Raw genomic sequence first — 18,136 nt, forward strand, 5'->3', positions numbered from 1 at the left:
TGTAAAAACAACAACAGTCGCCGTGTTTCCCCGCCAAACGCGAGCCGTCGGCGCGGCAACAAAGATGGCTGCTGTGCCCGGTAGGAAGGTACCATTTTGCACCGACTGACTCCATTTAGTAAAAACATTCATCGTTTGGTTTGACTCGTCCGTGCAGAGGAACGAGCTGCATGTGAAGCGTGTTCGTGAGACGCATGCGTGTGCACGTGTGTGACTGGGCGCCCGTGTTTCTGTGTGTGTGAGTGTGTGTCCTGAATTTGAGCCATGTTATAATCCTCGTCATATTTCCATATTTGGGCTTTAAAGGCAGGAAAGACCCAGTGACCTGGTAAAAAGTGGGGCAGGCTGAACACACACGGCCACGCTGTGTGTGTGTGTGTGTGTGTGTGTGTGTGTGTGTGTGTGTGTGTGTGTGTGTGTGTGTGTGTGTGTGTTTTCTTTGTTTAGGAACAGACATGTTTCCAGATGACACCACAGTGAGCATCCATAAACGAGTGAAGGCTGGATAATATTATTGATCATCTCCCTGATAAGACTGAAATAAATCATCAATAAAAGCTCAGCGTTCTCTGACAGAACATCTTGAATTCTGACTCCGCTGTGACAGTGAATTATTTTTAATATATTTATGTTGTATTGAGAACAGTCTTAGATCTATTTTCTTATTTTTTCTTCTTGTTCTTCCACTTTTAAGCTTTTCAAATCACTGTTTTTATTTATTATTTTCATACCATTTAAAAAAAAACCTGTTTAACAATTTAGCTTTGTTTAGTTATTCTTTTTTTATTTGTCTCATTTTTTTCAAGCATTTTCAGCTTTCTTTCTTTTTTTTTACTGTTTTTTAATCTTGTTTTGTAGTTTCTATCATTAGTATCTTGGGTCATGGATCAGAACAAGTGACAAGGACATCAGCGTTAGGAAGGCGCTTGCTACAAAGGCTTGCAAGAAGCTAACAAATGTCTGGAAGTCCCCATTGCCAATCGAACACAGACTCCGACTGTTCCAACTGTTCCGGTCGAATCCGTGCTACTTTATGGGTGCGAAACATGGACGGTCAACCAGGAGATGCTAAACCGTCTCAACGGCTGCTATACCCGCCTGCTTCGAACAGTGCAAAACGTGGACTGGACGGCACACGTCCGAAATTCTTATCTCTATGGCAACGGCTTAATACCGCCGTTGGCCGAAACCATCACTAAGAGGACGTTGAAATTCGCTGGCCACGCATTCCGCGCAAAAGAACAGCTAATCTCAGATCTTCTACTATTTGAACCTAGGCCAACATTAAAAAAGCTCTCCTACCTCAAAACTCTTTGTTTGCACACCGGCGCAATAAAGGAGGAGCTTGCTGGCCTCATGTCGGACCGGGATGGCTGGAGGACATTGGTGGCGCGTTTGACTCATAAGTCAGCACGATAATATATATATCGTGTTCTTGGTTGTTTCACTCTTATTTTTTTAATGCTGTTTTTTTATTCTTTTACAGAATCATGTTATTACATTTTTATTTTTTACTCTTTAAAACTGTGTGTATATAGACCAATTTATTTATTTTTAATTAACTTTGTGACCATAAATGACCTTCAACTAAAATTTTAGAATTTAATTTATGCTTGAACTCATTTTTTCGATTTTATTTCAGTGATGAATAACATTGATTTATTTCACACATGACAAAAAGAGCAAAGATTAAAATAAATATGAGTGACCAATAAAATGAACACATTTTTCAGGAACATAAATATTAACATACAGAACACTGAACTGTTCTATAACCAAACAGGACTGAACATCAGTGCTACGCCGTCGTTTCTTTTTTTACACCTTTCTGACAGGAAACGTTGTCTTTCTTCAGCACTTGATGTTTTTTTAAATCACATTTTCCTCCTGACTTAAACCCCCCCTCTGTCTGAGAACACGTTGCCAGGATGTAAATTATTTCTCGCTTCATAAATTATTTAAAATCCACCAGATACATGAATTTCAGAGCGTGTCCTTGAAACCCGAATGACAATACTTACTTTATATGTTTTTATTTTCCTTGTTCCAGCTGCTAAAACGTCCAAATGGGTTTTTATTTTAATACGATATTATTTACTGTTAATTCTTCTTCTGATGCTGTATTATTTAAATGTTGCTGAGCACAGAGGAATGTCTTCATTAAATGTTAATGATGTACGTTGTCTATTTTTAAATGTTTGTTGTTTTTTGGTCTAAAGTTCAGATGGTTTCTATGCAGACGACTGTCTACTAACAGTTGAAATTAGATTTTTGTGGAAATGGCCTGAAAATGTTGCTGATAGACTGAAGGGTTTTAGTATTTATTTTACATTTCTTTTAGTATTTTACTAGGTTTTATATATTGTAGACTTCAGCTGATCAGCTGAAAATGAATCTGCATTTATTTCATTTGCCATTTTTAGGAGGTTTTTTTGCGTTTCATTGCCATACTCGATGCTAAACTGAACATCTTTGTGTTAACGATGGGTTGTGGGGGGGACATAGCAGAAGATTAGTTGATGAAGTGAATTTTAGTTGCAGTGTGCTAATTATTAATTATCTGGATGCAGTCCACACACACACACTCCTGTTTTCACACTGAGCTCGTTAGGCGGCGTCTCGCCTGATTGTCCAACAGTTTGTTTGTGCGTCTTCGTTGTGAGGTTTCTCAGACAGATACACAAAGGCAGAGACACACTCAGAGTGGCCTGAAGATGCACTCAGGAGTCAAAGCTGTGTTCTAATGTAAGATGACAAGCTCAGAACCACTGCACCATTAGGACCGACTGTAACCCAGATAAACGTAAAGACTGGAGCCGACGTCGTCTGCAGGTGAAGCTTCTCTTCGGCTCGAGGTGATTAAGAGGATGATTCCTGAAGCGGATTGACAGGACGTCCTCTTTCACATGGATTATACTGATATCTGCTGCTAATGGTGGCGTCCTGGAAGGATCGTCCAAACTGCCGACAGCAGATCCCTCCATCCCTCCATCCAGTGAGGAGACGCCTCAGAACAACAAGTAAACAATCACGTACAGAATCTGGTGTTTACCAAACCTCTACAGTCCTGCAGCTGGAACGTTCATCATTTTCTGTGCCGTTTTCATTTCACCTGTTTCCACTGAGACTTGGTCTGTCGTTTTCTGTCGAGTTTTTGTCATTTTGTCTCGTTTTTGTCATTTTATGTCTTGTTTATGACATTTTCTCTTGTTTTTGTTGTTTTCTGTCTAATTTCTGTCGTTTTGTCTCATTTTTGTCGTTTTGTGTCTTGTTTTGGTCATTTTGTGTCGTTTCTTGTCTTACTTTTCTCATTTTGTCTTGTTTTTGTCGTTTTCTGTCTCATTTTTATCGTTTTCTCATTTTATGTCTTGTTTATGACATTTTCTCTTGTTTCTGTTGTTTTCTGTCTAATTTCTGTCGTTTTGTCTCATTTTGTCGTTTTGTGTCTTGTTTTGGTCATTTTGTGTCGTTTCTTGTCTTACTTTTCTCATTTTGTCTTGTTTTTGTCGTTTTCTGTCTCATTTTTATCGTTTTCTCATTTTTGTCATCTTCTGTCTCATTTCTGGCATTTTGTCTTGTTTATGACATTTTCTCTTGTTTTTGTTGTTTTTGTCTAATTTTTGTCGTTTTGGGTCTTGTTTTTGTCTTTTGGTGTCATTTTTGTCATTTTCTATCTCGTCCATCGAGACCATCAAGGAGCTGAGTGGACGATGAATTAACGCTGCTGTTTCTGTACGATCATTAAAAGCTTTTATTTGGTGGTCTACAGGATACAACATTACCTAAATGTCAAATGACTCAACATCGTATCACCTGACATGTGAAATTTAAACGGAACATTTCAGTTTTCTCCACAACAAGAAGTCAATGCAACAAAAGTCCTTTGTTTCCTGAGGTTCTTTGGTTCCTCCAGTCCTTCGTATGTTCTCCTTTAGTCCTCAGCATGGAGGAAACCAGAGTCCACTCATTTCTGCTCACACTTTCTCTCATTCTTCTCTGTTTTATTCAGCTGCTCTTTGCTGGAGCGTTGTGTTGCTCTACCTTTCTCTGGAGAACACCTCAAAGCTTCTGTTGGCTTCAGGACTCACTGTCCAGGTCCGATCTAGACTCATTTCTTTGTAGTTGATAACTGAAGCTTGGACTCATTCTGGACACATTTGAGCTCATCTTGGACAACTCTTTGGTAATTTTCGTCATACTTTATCCCATTTTGACAAATTTTGGGCAGATTTGGGGAAAACTTAACAAATTTTCAGTAATTTAGGATAGTTGTATCGTTGTCGACACATTTTGAGTAATTTCAAACAGCTTCAAGTAACTTATCTTGCATTGAACAGATTTTAAGTACTTTCAGACAAATTTGAGTCATTTCAGACAGTTGTGAGAAATTTTGGACTAAATTCCAGTCACTAAGGAGATGTTTTTAGTCTCTTAGACATTCGGTTTTATACTTTGCTCTCACTTTTCTTGCTGGAATGTTCCTCTTCTTCATCTGGTCAGTCAGTATCCTGGTTCATCCTCAGACCTCAGGAAACTTTCATCTGGAAGTTTAGTTCTGAGCAGCAACCAGCTTTAGTTCTGGTCCTCCGTCCATAGAGGTTGATGTTCTGAAGGTTCCTTCACACTGTCTGAGCTTCACACTAACTCTGGTTTCCATGGAGAACCCCTGAACCAAGTCTGAAGCAGCTGATGTCTGTTTTTACAGCTGGATGGAGAAAGTAGTTCACTGTCTGTGGAGTCATTTTAGGAGCTCTGATTAGTGGAACTATGACTCCTTCGAGACCTGATTAGTGGAACTATGACTCCTTCTAGACCTGATTAGTGGAACTATGACTCCTTCTAGACCTCCTGATTAGTGGAACTATGACTCCTTCTAGACCTGATTAGTGGAACTATGACTCCTTCTAGACCTCCTGATTAGTGGAACTATGACTCCTTCTAGACCTGATTAGTGGAACTATGACTCCTTCTAGACCTCCTGATTAGTGGAACTATGACTCCTTCTAGACCTCCTGATTAGTGGAACTATGACTCCTTCTAGACCTCCTGATTAGTGGAACTATGACTTCTTCTAGATCTCCTGGTTCGTGCTTCTCTGGTTTTTAGTTGCTCACTGATCTTCTTGGATCTTTTTCCACCTTTGTCGAGTCTCTCAGTCAGATGTTTCTCTTCCTGTGTGCAGTTCTTCTCCATGTGGATCCATGATGCAGACATAGATAGACCCAGTCCACAGATCCAGGACTGATCCATGTTCATGCAGTTAGATTGATTGTTTAGTTTCATTGATCACAGCTGGATTCCCTTTTGTTGCATTAAGTTCCTATTTTTGGGCCTGACTTTTTTATTATGTTTTTAATTCTCATCTAATAAATGCAGCTTTTGAAGGTGATGTAGCTTTGAATTATCTGATATCTAAGTGTTATTGCACAGGTGTGGACACACGTCTGTTGCAGCCTGTTTCTACCATTTCTTACATTTTATAAACCCAATCCGTGTCAGCAAAGATGTGACGTAAGAATCCTGGAAGCCCACACATCACAGACATCCTCACTTCCCTCCAGCCTGACAAAGGAGAGATTAGCCTTCATCTGGTCACAATCCGCTGCCCACCACCCCCACAGTGGCTGAGCAAAACTGCATAATACCTGGCAGAATAATAATCCATATGTGCAGAGAGGCGGTCGGCTGCCGAACCACGAGTTTGTGAAGAAAAAGAAAAGGACTAAATCAGGAGAAAGAGGATGTAGGGCAGTAGTAAAGATGATGGATGCCTTTCAGACAGAACTATAATCACTGACATCACATTCACATGCAGCTATAAAATACACATTTAATGATCAATCTCAAGCTGTTGAAAGGATCACGAGGTCTTCTAAACGATATTTAGCTTCAAAACAACACAAAAAGCATCAGAATCTATTGGAGAAGCTGCTCTGAATATGTTCAGATATGTTTAAAGAATAAGCATCAGCATTCTGCATTTCCCGTATAGATGAAGTAAAAACAAAACCTCAGGAAGCATTAGATGGCTTCTTACAGTGAGCTGTTGGGTTCCTATTTTATTAACTCTCAAACTTCTGAGTGTCTCTGAAAGCTGCAGCAAGACGTTTTTTTAACAAAAGACAAACTCGCATTGAAGCGAAATGAGCGCTAACGGATGTGAACATTTATAGACTACGCAAGCTGTTAAATGCAAAAACACTGGCACCAAAAACACACACTGTGGGTTTACGTTTCTGCTCCTCTTTCACAGCTTAAAGCCCGATAAGAAGCAGCATGCAGGAAAAAGACTGTTTTTAATGTAAAAACTAAAGAATCGTCTTCATTTTGCGTCCAGTTCAGCACAGAGATCACACATGGCATCCCGCTGAAGACGGACAATCATTCGTGTTTGTGTGTAAACGGAGGATCTGAGCCACTCCCTCCTGGTGAAGAGCTGCACACGGACGGATGGGGTGATGATGTCATCCGCAGACCAACGCTGGAGCGCCTCCATCAAACGGTGAAACCTGGCAGCGACGCCACGGCGACGCCTCGACGATAGGGAGGATTCTATGATCCACAGCTGGAAACCTCACGTTCAACACGAGTCAGCATCCATCGATTGGATCCGTCACAGCCGATCCGACAGACCGGCCACCGACAATAAGGACGTGTAAAATACAGCCGTGCGTCATGCTGCTGGAATATTCAGACAGTCTGAGGATGATTAATGAGCTGACACCAGGTCTTTCCCTATCTGTGCTTTTCTACTCATTTGTTTGATCACCAGTTTCCGATCGACAAATCTTCACCGTTTGCTTTCACTGCTTTGCTGCCATCCCACATCAGATGGGGCGGGACTCGTCACCGTGGCAACCCAGAAAATAGACACGAAGCTTCAAACGTGTATTTTTAACACAAACTGTGTGATTTTCCCAAACCTGATTAAACAGCGGGGGAGGGGAAAAAACAGCCAATCTGGAAAATTTGGAGCTTCCAGTCTCAGCAGGAATTACTGGATTTCACACGACCACGAGAACCGCATGTGTAGAATCACCAGTCAGGACATGTTGGGTGATTTTTTTCCCCCAGAATAAGGCTAAAAAGCCTTTTACAGCCTTTAAGCACACTTTGCCCAGTTTCACAAAGAATCAGAGCAGCAACAGGACCGGTATTTTGTCGTACAACAGAATCCTCATAGCAAAACGTCTGTTTCATGTGCTGATGTCCCGGTCCGAGTCGTTCGTAATTTAGTGTCTGAAAACATCCAACACCATGTTCTGAGAAGATACACAGCATTGTAGATCAGCTGTAGTTCCTGGTTGTTCCACCAGGTGGAGCTCTCCCTGTTTGATCCTGTAGAGACCAGAGGAGGCGTCACTCAGACTACAACAGAGAGCATTGTGGGAGTTTAGCAGCACCGGGCACCATGACAAAGACTCATGGAGTTTAATGAGTATAAATGCTAGGTCCTTTAATTTCTGTCAACTAATTTTTCAAATTTTGTCTCATTCATCAAAGTTTTATCTGTTTGTTTTGTTCTTGCCGTTTTATATTTAATTTTTGTCATATTGTGTCTTGTTTTTGTTGTTTTGTGTCATTTTGGACGACAGGCAGTTCTAAGAAGCAGAGAGCATTGTGGGAGTTTAGCAGCACTGGGCACCATGACAGACTCATGTGGAGGTTAATGAACCTTGCTGTGGCCAATTTATTTCTCAGTTATCTCATTTTTCTAATTTTGTATCTTGTTTTTCAAGTTTTGTGTGTCTTTTCTCAAAGTTGTGTCCTTTCATGTCCAGTTCTTGTCCTTTTACATCTGTTTTTTGTCATATTGTGTCTTGTTTTTGTGGTTTTGTGTCTTGTTTATCTTCTTTTTGTTGTTTTGTGCGTCGTTTTGGATGGCAGACAGTTCATGTTAACAAGCAGAGAGCATTGTGGGAGGCTAGCTAGTGAAGGAGCACCGTGACAGAGACTTGTATGAAGTTTACTGATGTCATTTAAAAAGCTGAGATAAACTGAGGCGACACCATTCAGCCCAGCGGTACATTACTGTAACATCAGACAGATTCCTGAGATGGACCAGGATCCTGATCTAAGACTCAGCTGGTGAACTTTCTGGTTTTATGACAGTAATACTCCTCCATCCTCCTCACATGGACTCTGGGGCTTTTTGAAAGTGAAACTGTTGAACTTCTACAATCTGAAGCAGACGTACAGATGTGAGGCTAGCAAGCTAACAGACGGGAAATACGAGCTCTGATCAAAACGTCCTGGGATTGTGTAGACGGAGTAATAACGTCTTCATCAACACCTTCAGCTGTGCTCATCAGGTTTCTGTGACTATGCTTTCGGTTTCTCCACTGAGTCCAAACTTTCAGAGAGGAAACATCTCCAACCTTCATGTGGAGGATCAGAGGAGGTTCAGAAACAGCAGCTGAACAGAGGAGCAGAACATTCATCTGGTTGGGCTTTGACTTGTTGGACAGACAGAGTTCTGCTGTAACATCCTGAAGAACCAGAGCTACATGGTTCTCCGATGCACCAACACGATCACCGCTCTCCACCTCCCCCGTCTGCTACTTCTTCTTCCCTTCATGTGTTACAGGAGCACTGGGAGCAGAGCAGACCACTTCAACAGGGACAGCAGCCAGATTTAAAAAGTGTAGGATGTTTTTTTAATTTTTATGGGTGCAGTTTTACGACTTTTTGACCAATCCTGGCATGCATGTAGATTGTGAGTTGTTTAATTGTCTGTTCCAGAACCACACACCGACTCACCCTAACAGAGTCTTTCAGATTAACCCTCCTGTTGTCCTCATTTAACAAAAAATATTGTGTCCTTGTCTGAAAAAAATCCAAAAATTCAGCAAAAAAATCTCAAAATTTCTAAAAACTTGCAAAACCTTCAGGAAGAAAATTCCAATAATTCCTTAAAAGCTTCCCTTAAAAAATTATTTAAAAAAAAATCCCCCAAATTTGGCAAGAAAATTCTTGTAAATATCTTCAAGAAAATGAGTAAAAATCTTCCAAAAAATCCTAAAAATATGATTACATATATATCAGTAAAACTTCTATTTTCTTTAAGAACGTTTAGAAGAAAATCAACCAAAATTCAGCGAAAATTCGCTGCAATTGGTTCATTTTTTTCTGAATGTTCTTAAACATTTTTAACATTGCATTTTTTCCACCAAAAATTATTCAAAGATTTCCCAAAAATGTTGAGAATGTGGACATCAGAAGTTTAACTGTGAAAATATGTATTTTTTTTCAATATTTTCTAACTTTACAACGGGTAAATTTTGACGTACAGGACGACATGAGGGTTAAGAATGTACACCTCCTGTCAAAAGTTTTAGGACGCCTTCTCATTCAAATGAATGAGAAAGCGTCCCAAAACTTTTGACAGGGGGTGTACTTAAGTTGCACAGGACATGGTTGGATCTGGAAAAGCTCATCCTGAAACAATTTGCACGTTTCATCGTGGAAATCTGAGGCCGGTGTTGGTACGAGACATTTCACGGCACTTTGCCCAGAAAACGTCGATATCTGGATCCAGGAGTGAGTTGGACAAACACAGAGTAACAACACACAGCTGTCGGGTTCAGAGTCGACCTCCTCCACAGGCCGTAACGGTGATACACTCACAGCTGCTTTTCATGCCAATGGACAGTAATGAAATCACCTTCAGAGATAACAGAAGCTTCCATTCCTCCCTCCCTCTGTGGGCCTGATGAGTCGATTTGTATCGACTGACTCCACTCTGCATTAAGCTCCTTTCTATTAGTGGCTGTAATAATGAAATGGATATGAAGCAAACACTGTCTACTCTGAGCTGTCTGACCACCGTCTGGCTTCCTATCGGCATCAGCATTCAATTAAAACTCATTTTCACGTTCAGCATAAATACATTTAGACCGTGCCAGGCGGTGATAACATACCGATGAGGAAACTGAAGCGCAAAATAAAGCCAAAGAAACGGTGGAAATCAACACACTTCTGTCCAGTTTTCTCTACAAACACCAACAGGAAGCTGATTTTTCAACAGAGTAATCAGCAGCTTATTCCAGTTGTGTTCATTAAAGGAAATTAAAACGTCTTTATGCTGATGATGCTGTTCTGTACGTTGGTGAGGATACCGTCTGTTTGAGATACAGGCTGCACTCAGATAAAATAAAGTAAATTCATCCCCAGTATGTGGTGAAGTGACTGAAAGCATCACGGAGCACAAATATCATTGAATTTGAATCGATGACAAACTGAACTAATATTTCAGCCTCTTTTTGGCAGAAATAAATCACTTTTTCTGTTGCAAAGACGTCTTTTAATGCAAACTTTTCTGTCACTGCTGGATGACATTTCAAGGCCTTCATTAATATTATCTGTTGATAATTAGAACAGTCATCACTGAGCTGTGCGCTGAGACTTTCCATGGTTAAAAGGGTGATTCCTTGTAAGATCTCCAACATGTGTCACTGCAGAAAGTACGATATTGATTAGATTGTAGTTAAGAGTCGCTTTCATTTCCAGTTTGAAGCTACTTTTTAGATTGTCCTGTGCAGTGAAGCAAACACACATTAAACCCCTCTGACTTTCTAATCGAGCATTTGTAATGACGACAGTTCATCAAAACGCCGTTCTCAGCATCAGGCAGGAGCTTCCTGGGAAAAGTCCTTCTGTTCACGTCAGCGGATGTTTCATATCTCCAGTCTGACTGAACTAAGTTGAACAAAAAGTGGATAATTTGACTGACAAAAAGGAGGAGCGGATCAAACGGGAGCAGATCAAACTATGGCAGTGCAGGTTTTCTTAGCTGGTTTTTGTTTGGTTGCCATGGCGACGATCCGGTAATCGCAGATGGTTTGTCCTCCCAGATGTAAACTGTGATTAAAGATGACACCGTCGGTGCGTCCGCTGTGTTCAGGTTCACAGACGAAGTGAGGAATTATCTCCACATCCAGACGCTGCGTGCGACAGAACAGGATCTACCTGAGCCAGCAGATGTTCCAGATGTTTAACACACTTTATGGTGGTTGTTCTGCAGGTGAATCCACTTCAGTCCACTTCTAATGAACACTTCCTATCATGCAGCTTCTCATCAGACAGTCCAGTTCAGTGACATGAGCAAATTATGAGATATTTGATTAATTAAAGAATGAATAAAACACAAAAGAAAGCACTAAAATAAATCTGATTGACTCATTTACAAATTAAGGGTAAGATCCTATAATAATATTAATTTTACACATTTAACACACTTATTTCAATATTAATACTAAGACCTACGGCGTTTTTTATTACATAAACTCACCTGATTCATTTAAATATTAGAGGTAAACCCTTAAAATATTCTATGTAACACAAATTTGTCGAACTAGTTTATATATTAAGAGGAAGACCTTACAATATATGATTAAAAATGTGCAAACTGTTATTACTATTATTTACTACATAAACTAAATGATAAATATTAGAAGTAAGACCTTAAAATATCAAATATAATACAGATTTGTCAGTTAAAGTTAAAACCCCACAATATTCTATAAAATACAAACTGACCTGATTCATTCATATACTGAGGTAAAGACACTTTATTATTAATTTTCCACATTTAGTTGATTAATTTATATGATGAATTGAATGATAATGTGGTAAAACTGATGCAGATAAATTCAGCAAAGTTCAGAAAATAAATAAAGTTACATAAATAAGAACATATTAACGGATGAATGCAGCTTTTCCTCGGTGCTAATTCATTATTCTGGATCTGTTCATTTAAATATTACACCAGCTGCTCTGTGATTGGCTGTTCTTTTACTGACAAAATGCACCTTGGGAGTTGTAGTTCTCGTGAAGAAAGCCCCCCCCCCAGTGGTGTTAATTTAAAAGGGACTGAGTACGTCTTTATGCTGACGATGCTGTTCTGTACGTTGGTGTGGATACTGTCTGTTCTGCTGTTTGCTGACTTACAGGCTGCACTCAGATCAAATAAATCGATAAAATAAAGTAAATTCATGGTTTTCATGACGATATAGTCCTCTCCAGTAGGTGGTAAAGTGACTGAAAGCATCACTGAGCACAAATATCCAGAAATGTGAATCAATGACAAACTGTTACCTGATATTTCAGCGTGTCATTAGCTTCTTTTATGCAGGAATAAATCATATTTTCTGCTGTAAAGATGCCTTTTAATGCTGACTTCTCTGTCACTGCTGGATTAAGTTGACATTTTAAGGCCTTCATGGCTGTATTTCGATTCATCTGGTGATAATTACAGCAGTCATGGCTGAGCTGTGCGCTGACTCTGGCTGGTCCTCCCTCTACACAAACTGGCTTTATTTATTTATAGGACCGTCGCTGTTTCAGCTCCTCACATTATCTCACTACCGTCTTTTAATGTCAGCTCTTATCAGATGTGTTTCACGGGATTATCACTGCAGGCTTTTACTCACTGTGAGGCTGAAATAACCTGCAGGAGAGCCGGACGCTCCTTTTTAGCCTTCGCTTTTATCATTTCTTCTAATTGATTCATTTACTTTCCATTCTGTTATTTAAAAACTTCATGAGACTTTTGGTGTTTAAACGAGGCCTCCATACATCACTGTAGGAAGTTTGAATGGATTTAAATGGATGATGTGTGATGATTAGTAGAAGTTTAAAACTTGATGTTTGATTTTGAAGCTGATGTCATAAATAAAATCAGGGTTATTAGATTCATTTCAACTCTAACCTGAGACAGATTGCATCATAAAAGGAAACTGGGAAAGATGCAGAAATTTCCCTGAAACTCGTCCTTTCTTCACGTCTTTAACAGCTGATTCCCGTCTTCCTGCATCCGTCCGTCTCACCTGTCCCGCTTTATTTCATCACACACCTGAGCTTTCTGCATCCCGTTTGTTCAAACTGTGAGAGGAGGAAAAAGGCGGCGGCAAAGATGGAAAGAACGACACAGACGTAGGATGGGAGCGAGTTAAACGGACGAACAGAAGGAGTGGGGGTGCTGGCAACAAAAAAAAAAAAAAAAAAAGGAAAGTAGCTGGAATGAAAAATCATGTTTGCTTGAACACCGAGTCTCCCCATTCTGCGCTCTGATTGGCCGAAACAGGTTCCTTCCAGAAAAACCACAGGAATCCGCCTATCGCACAACAGAAGACAATGCCACGGCGGTGTTACCATAGATACAGCGTTAATAAACCATAACTCGGCGGTATATGTGAAGGAATCATGGTGAAAAACATCCCCGCCGTCGTCGCTGTTTCTGAACCGTGTGAGCGTCTCTGCATCCGAGTGATTTCAGAGCGAAGGTGTGATGGAGAAGGTGGACACGCCCATTTTCACCGCCAACAACAACAACAACGACGACGACGACAGGGAGGACGCATTAAAAAAAACAAAAAAACAAAAAACAGCTTTCTGCCGGGGAGTCGGAGCGATTCGATGAAACGAGTGTCAGTTAGAAATGAAACGGGAGTGAAGGCGTGAGAGGAGGGCGGGAAGCGACGAGATGGAGGACAAACCGAGACCGAATTTAACATGAAATAGACGGAGAGATGGGGAGATACGAAGAAAATGGAGGGAAAGGGACAGACAGCAAAAAAAAAAGAAGAAGAAGAAGAAGAGGGGGTGGGGGCGACATGCAGAGAGCGAGGGAGAGTGGAGAGGAAAAGGCGTTCAGACAAGCGTGAAGCATCAACAATGGAGGCTAACAAAGAAAATCCCAACGGAGGCATCAATCACTGCCCCACTTAGCCCTCCTCCCTCTCATTTTTAGTCTTTATTTCAAGGTTTTGCCTCCCTCCTTCTATCGCCCTCTTCTCCCCTTTTCCTCCCCCCAGCCACTCCCACCTCCTCCATCCATCCGTCCATCCGTCCATCCATCCATCCATGCATCCATCCATCTGTCCGTCCATCTGTCCGTCCAGCCTCCAAAACAACACCGACCCTCCGCTGTCTGTCATCTCCCCTCAGCCCAAACATTCTGCCTTTTTTTCTGTTTCTTTTTTTTTGTTTGCATCCGTTCGTCGACAAACGCCCCGAACGTTCTCCCGTGATGCCGTTCATCGAGGGCAGACGGCTCAAATTCACAACGAAAATGTGCAAAAAAATGAAAACCAAAAATGTGAGGAGGTCTTTTTCTGCAGGTCTTCGTTCCGTCTGCCCACGGCACACAAAGGAATCCCACGACACCCAGTGAGAGGAACAATGGAGCATAATGGAGCAGCTGATGGAAGATTCAAAAACCAACTAATTGCTCTGCCGTCCTACCTTTCTGGCTCTGCGATTCATCCATGTTTTCCTCCATTGTGGCGGGTTACAGTCCCTTTGTCTGTGTTTCCAGTGAAGCCGTTTAAAGCCCCTTGCTAGCGCTCAGCACAGTGAGTGTGTGTGTGGGAGGCGGTGTGTGTGTGATGTTTTTTTCCCTCCCTGCAGATGATGGAGGCTCAGGGAAGTCCCAGCTTCAGCTCTCTCTCCTCACTCTGCCTATCCGGGCTCCTCTAGCATCCCGTCTCTGAGCCCGTCCACGGATTTCTCTCCTTTAAAAATGCCTCAGAAACACAAAACCTGAATGTAAACGGCAAAAATAAAAGACATCTCCTCAACAGAAATCTATTTTTACACTCACGTGGTTACATAATGCAACACACAAGCAGCACTAACCAGCTTTCATTTAATGGAGCCGTCTAAGAATTATGAATACAGAAGAAAACAGACACAGATTAGACAGAACACCACGAAAACATCCTGAAATCAGAGCAAAACACAACCAGAAAACCAACCGAGGGGAATGAGAGCCATCAAACGGAGCACTAAAGTGACAAAGATAGAAAATGACAGGTGTGCTACAATAGAAAGGCCACGATGGAAGCATGCAGGCGCTTCAAAGAGGGTTGTAGATTTAAGTTCAAAATCATAAAATTGACCTTTCTATCCGCCTGATATTCAACCACAACCCAGCAATAAAAATCATAAACTGGAATCTCTTGTTTATGAGGCGTTGAGACTTTTTGTCTTCGTCTGAGATGTTTCCAGGACCTGATTGAAGATCATCAGTCAGACTCAGCTGACTGTAGTTTGTGCAGTCAGGGGTGTCAAACATCCGGCCTGCAGGACAAAACCGGCCTGACAGAGGGTCCAGTCTGGCCGTTAACTGCAAATGAGTAAAACCGAAAGTAAGGTCTAGAGCTTGATAAGTTGCTTGGATCATAAAGTAAAACCCTGTGTGGTTCAGTTCCACGTACCTGAGACTGAATGTTTCGTTCTTTTGTAGAAACTCTGTGACTGTAGCTTTAGTATGTAAATGATGAACTGAGGTGTGATATCTTTGAAATTGAACTTATTTTTCTTAATAAATTTCAGGTCGAGGACATCCTGTATCTTTTAACAAAAATACAGGAGGTCCTCGACTTACGTCGGAATTCCAGCGAAAATGTAAACAAAGCCGTTCTGTGCATCACGATATCAATCAGTTCTTCAGAAGAGTCATGGATACAAACGCATTTCATGCATGTATGCAAGTGTCTGACTGACGCTTGGGAGTCATAATGAAGGACAAAAAGTTAGTGAATGTAGAACAATCTAAGGTGGAGTACAACCAGAGAATGGAAACAAAGCCGTCTGATAGCGCCGTCTGACGACGTATTCATCCGCTCGTCAACTAGTTCCACGTAACCAGTTCTGACGTAATGAGGAAACGTCAAAGATCGAGGACGACGTAATCCGAAGACCCCATTAAATGTGTATATTGTCAGAATGTACTAAAACAGTTGTTGTGATTTATGGATTATCAAGTTGTTGTTTTTCTCGCCCCTGAACTAAAAGTAGTTCAGTGTTGGACAAGAACTGAGCCATGAAGTTAGGAACCCTGTGCAGATGTTTCTGATCCAACCCTAACCCCAAGAAACCTTCTCTGAAGCTCTGAGTGCTCCAGCAGCCTCAGTAACTGAAATGGAAGAAGTTTGGACTCTTCAGAGTTCAAACTGAGTATTGGAGCAGGAAGAACCTCGTTCAGGGAGGAGACCAGGAAGCCACCAGTCCGTCTAACGGAGCTTCAGAAGTCCTCTGCAGAGACGGAGGAGCTGCTGGAAGGATCGATCAGGATTTTCTGGTCCAGGCTCTGAGTCAAAGACCGGACGGCCTGTTAGGAGTTCATCAAACTGCATTTGAAGGAGGAAGATCCTCTGGTCTGATGAGACACAAACTGAACTCTTTGGTCTGAACTTCAAACCTCAATTCTGAACTCTACTCAACATGAGCACCATCCTTCAGCACAGTTTTGTGAGAATAAACTGCAGTCTCTATATTTTCAGGCTACGTTTATACGAGGACCATCTTAACAGAAAACGCAAAAGTGGCGTCTTGTCTTCACTTTTTATTTCACGTTTAGACGAGCGGTTTTGAAGGAAATCTGCGTATATACGGTGACTCTATAGTGTGTGGAATTCGATTGGATATGCATGCCAGGCAGCTGGGTGGCGCTGTGATAAACTCCGCCATGTCTACGCGCATGCGTACTATCTCCCTTTTCGGATCTGCGCCTCGGTAAATGTCAGATGGTGACTAGCAAGAAGAACTTTGGACAGACGAAGAGGTCGAACTACTGCTTCAAACCACTTTGGACTACAAAGCCACAAAAACTCAAAACGGAATTTGTTTACTTCCTTGTACCGGCCGGCAAACCAAAGCACCGCCGCACGTATGTGACGTAATCGCGTACGCGACGTGGTCAGATCTCGGCAAAGTTTTTTTTTTCCGGCAAAGTTTTGCGTTTTGCTGTTTAGACAGAAACGTAATGACGGAGAGTTTTCAACCTTTCCACTCTGGAGGCCGGTTTCAAATTTTTGTGTTCTTAAGCCCCCAAAATGCCGTCTTCATATAAACGATAGGGTGTTTTGTTGAAATATTTTCACGTTTTTACCTGCAAGCGTCCTCGTGTAAACAGGGCCTCAGACTCACCACTTTGTAATAACGTGTCACTTCCTGAAAGGTGTTACCATGGTAACCCACCAACCTCATTCCTTCCTCCTCTGCAGGCGTCTGCTGCCTGATATCAGACTAAATCCTGAGGTTGTTTCGCTCCGTTAGCAACTGGAAACTTTATACTTTGACTTAAACTAAAGGGAACAGAGCTGAGTGTTCACCAGGTGCATCACTGCTGCACTGCATTGTGGGATATTTATGCCAGAGTAGTGTCCATTGCTTCATATTGTAATATTCCCCCAGAAGTAGCAGAACTTCATGTAGTGCTGGGTTTGTACGAAGGTTTCAACACTAAAAACACTCACATGCTACTTCAATGTACGAAATATCCTGTCGGACCCATCGTATTTCTGCTGAACAGGATCCCTGCAGTGAAGCACGGAGGTGGCAGCATCATGCTATGGAGGAACCTTTGTACCTCCATAGCATGATGCTGCCACCGCCGTGCTTCAGTGTGGAACCTCAGACCTAGTGCATGTAAGTATATATGTTCAATACAGACATATCTTTTCTATTTAAGACTTCCACTTTTCAGGCTTTTATCAAAAGAAGTTTAAATCACTTCAAAGATGGTTGAGCAGAAGGCCCCAGATAATCAGAGATGGAAGAACCACCGATTCAACCAATAAATGAATAAAAACACTGGACAGCATCAAAAATATCACTTTATGGCAGAATCGTGAGAAAACCAATCCAGACTCTCTGTACGTTCTCCGGCTGAGACTCTTTTCAAACATATTTTTCATAATTATACAGTGTAGAAAAACAGTGTCCATTTATGTGATTGATTTCAAGAAATTTGATTTCAGTAATAAGCAACACTTTAAGTAACAACAAGTGACGACAGCGGTTTCATCTCTATTCACACAAAGATGTAGATATTTTACAAGAAAAAAAGAATGCTAAATGTAAAATACTGTCATGTGTAAAAAAAAAAGTTTATGTCAGGTCCGGTTCTGAGGGAGAAAAGGAAGCAACCTCATCTGAATCGAAATGATTATTTCATCATTAAATTGTGAGAGGAGAACTCCTGAACATACTGCAAATGCATCCAGTGCAAAAAATAAACGTATTATTAGAGGGTAAATGTAGCGTTAGAGGGTAAATGTAGTGTTAGAGGTAAATGTAGCATTGGAGGGTAAATGTAGTGTTAGAGGGTAAATGTAGCGTTAGAGGGTAA

At 41.2% G+C, this 18,136-nt stretch overlaps 1 protein-coding gene and 1 long non-coding RNA gene across 2 annotated transcripts in view; both read right to left on the reverse strand.

The window, feature by feature from the left end:
* LOC110969430 (neuronal membrane glycoprotein M6-a-like) overlaps positions 1-14,545 on the reverse strand; it is a 35,035-nt gene extending 20,490 nt beyond the window's left edge. The window contains 1 exon segment of the mRNA XM_022219516.2: positions 14,245-14,545. Coding sequence (XP_022075208.1) covers positions 14,245-14,281 — 37 coding nt within the window. The 5' untranslated portion in view covers positions 14,282-14,545.
* On the reverse strand, positions 216-7,221 carry LOC127533157 (uncharacterized). The gene is made up of 3 exons (XR_007940920.1): positions 4,945-7,221; positions 4,815-4,913; positions 216-4,752 (listed from the first exon to the last, which is right to left on the reverse strand). It is a non-coding gene; the product is annotated as an uncharacterized LOC127533157 (long non-coding RNA).
* Positions 14,546-18,136: the final 3,591 nt, after the last annotated feature.

The sequence above is a fragment of the Acanthochromis polyacanthus genome, chromosome 3, assembly GCF_021347895.1.
Source record: "Acanthochromis polyacanthus isolate Apoly-LR-REF ecotype Palm Island chromosome 3, KAUST_Apoly_ChrSc, whole genome shotgun sequence".
Taxonomy (NCBI): Eukaryota; Metazoa; Chordata; class Actinopteri; family Pomacentridae; genus Acanthochromis; species Acanthochromis polyacanthus.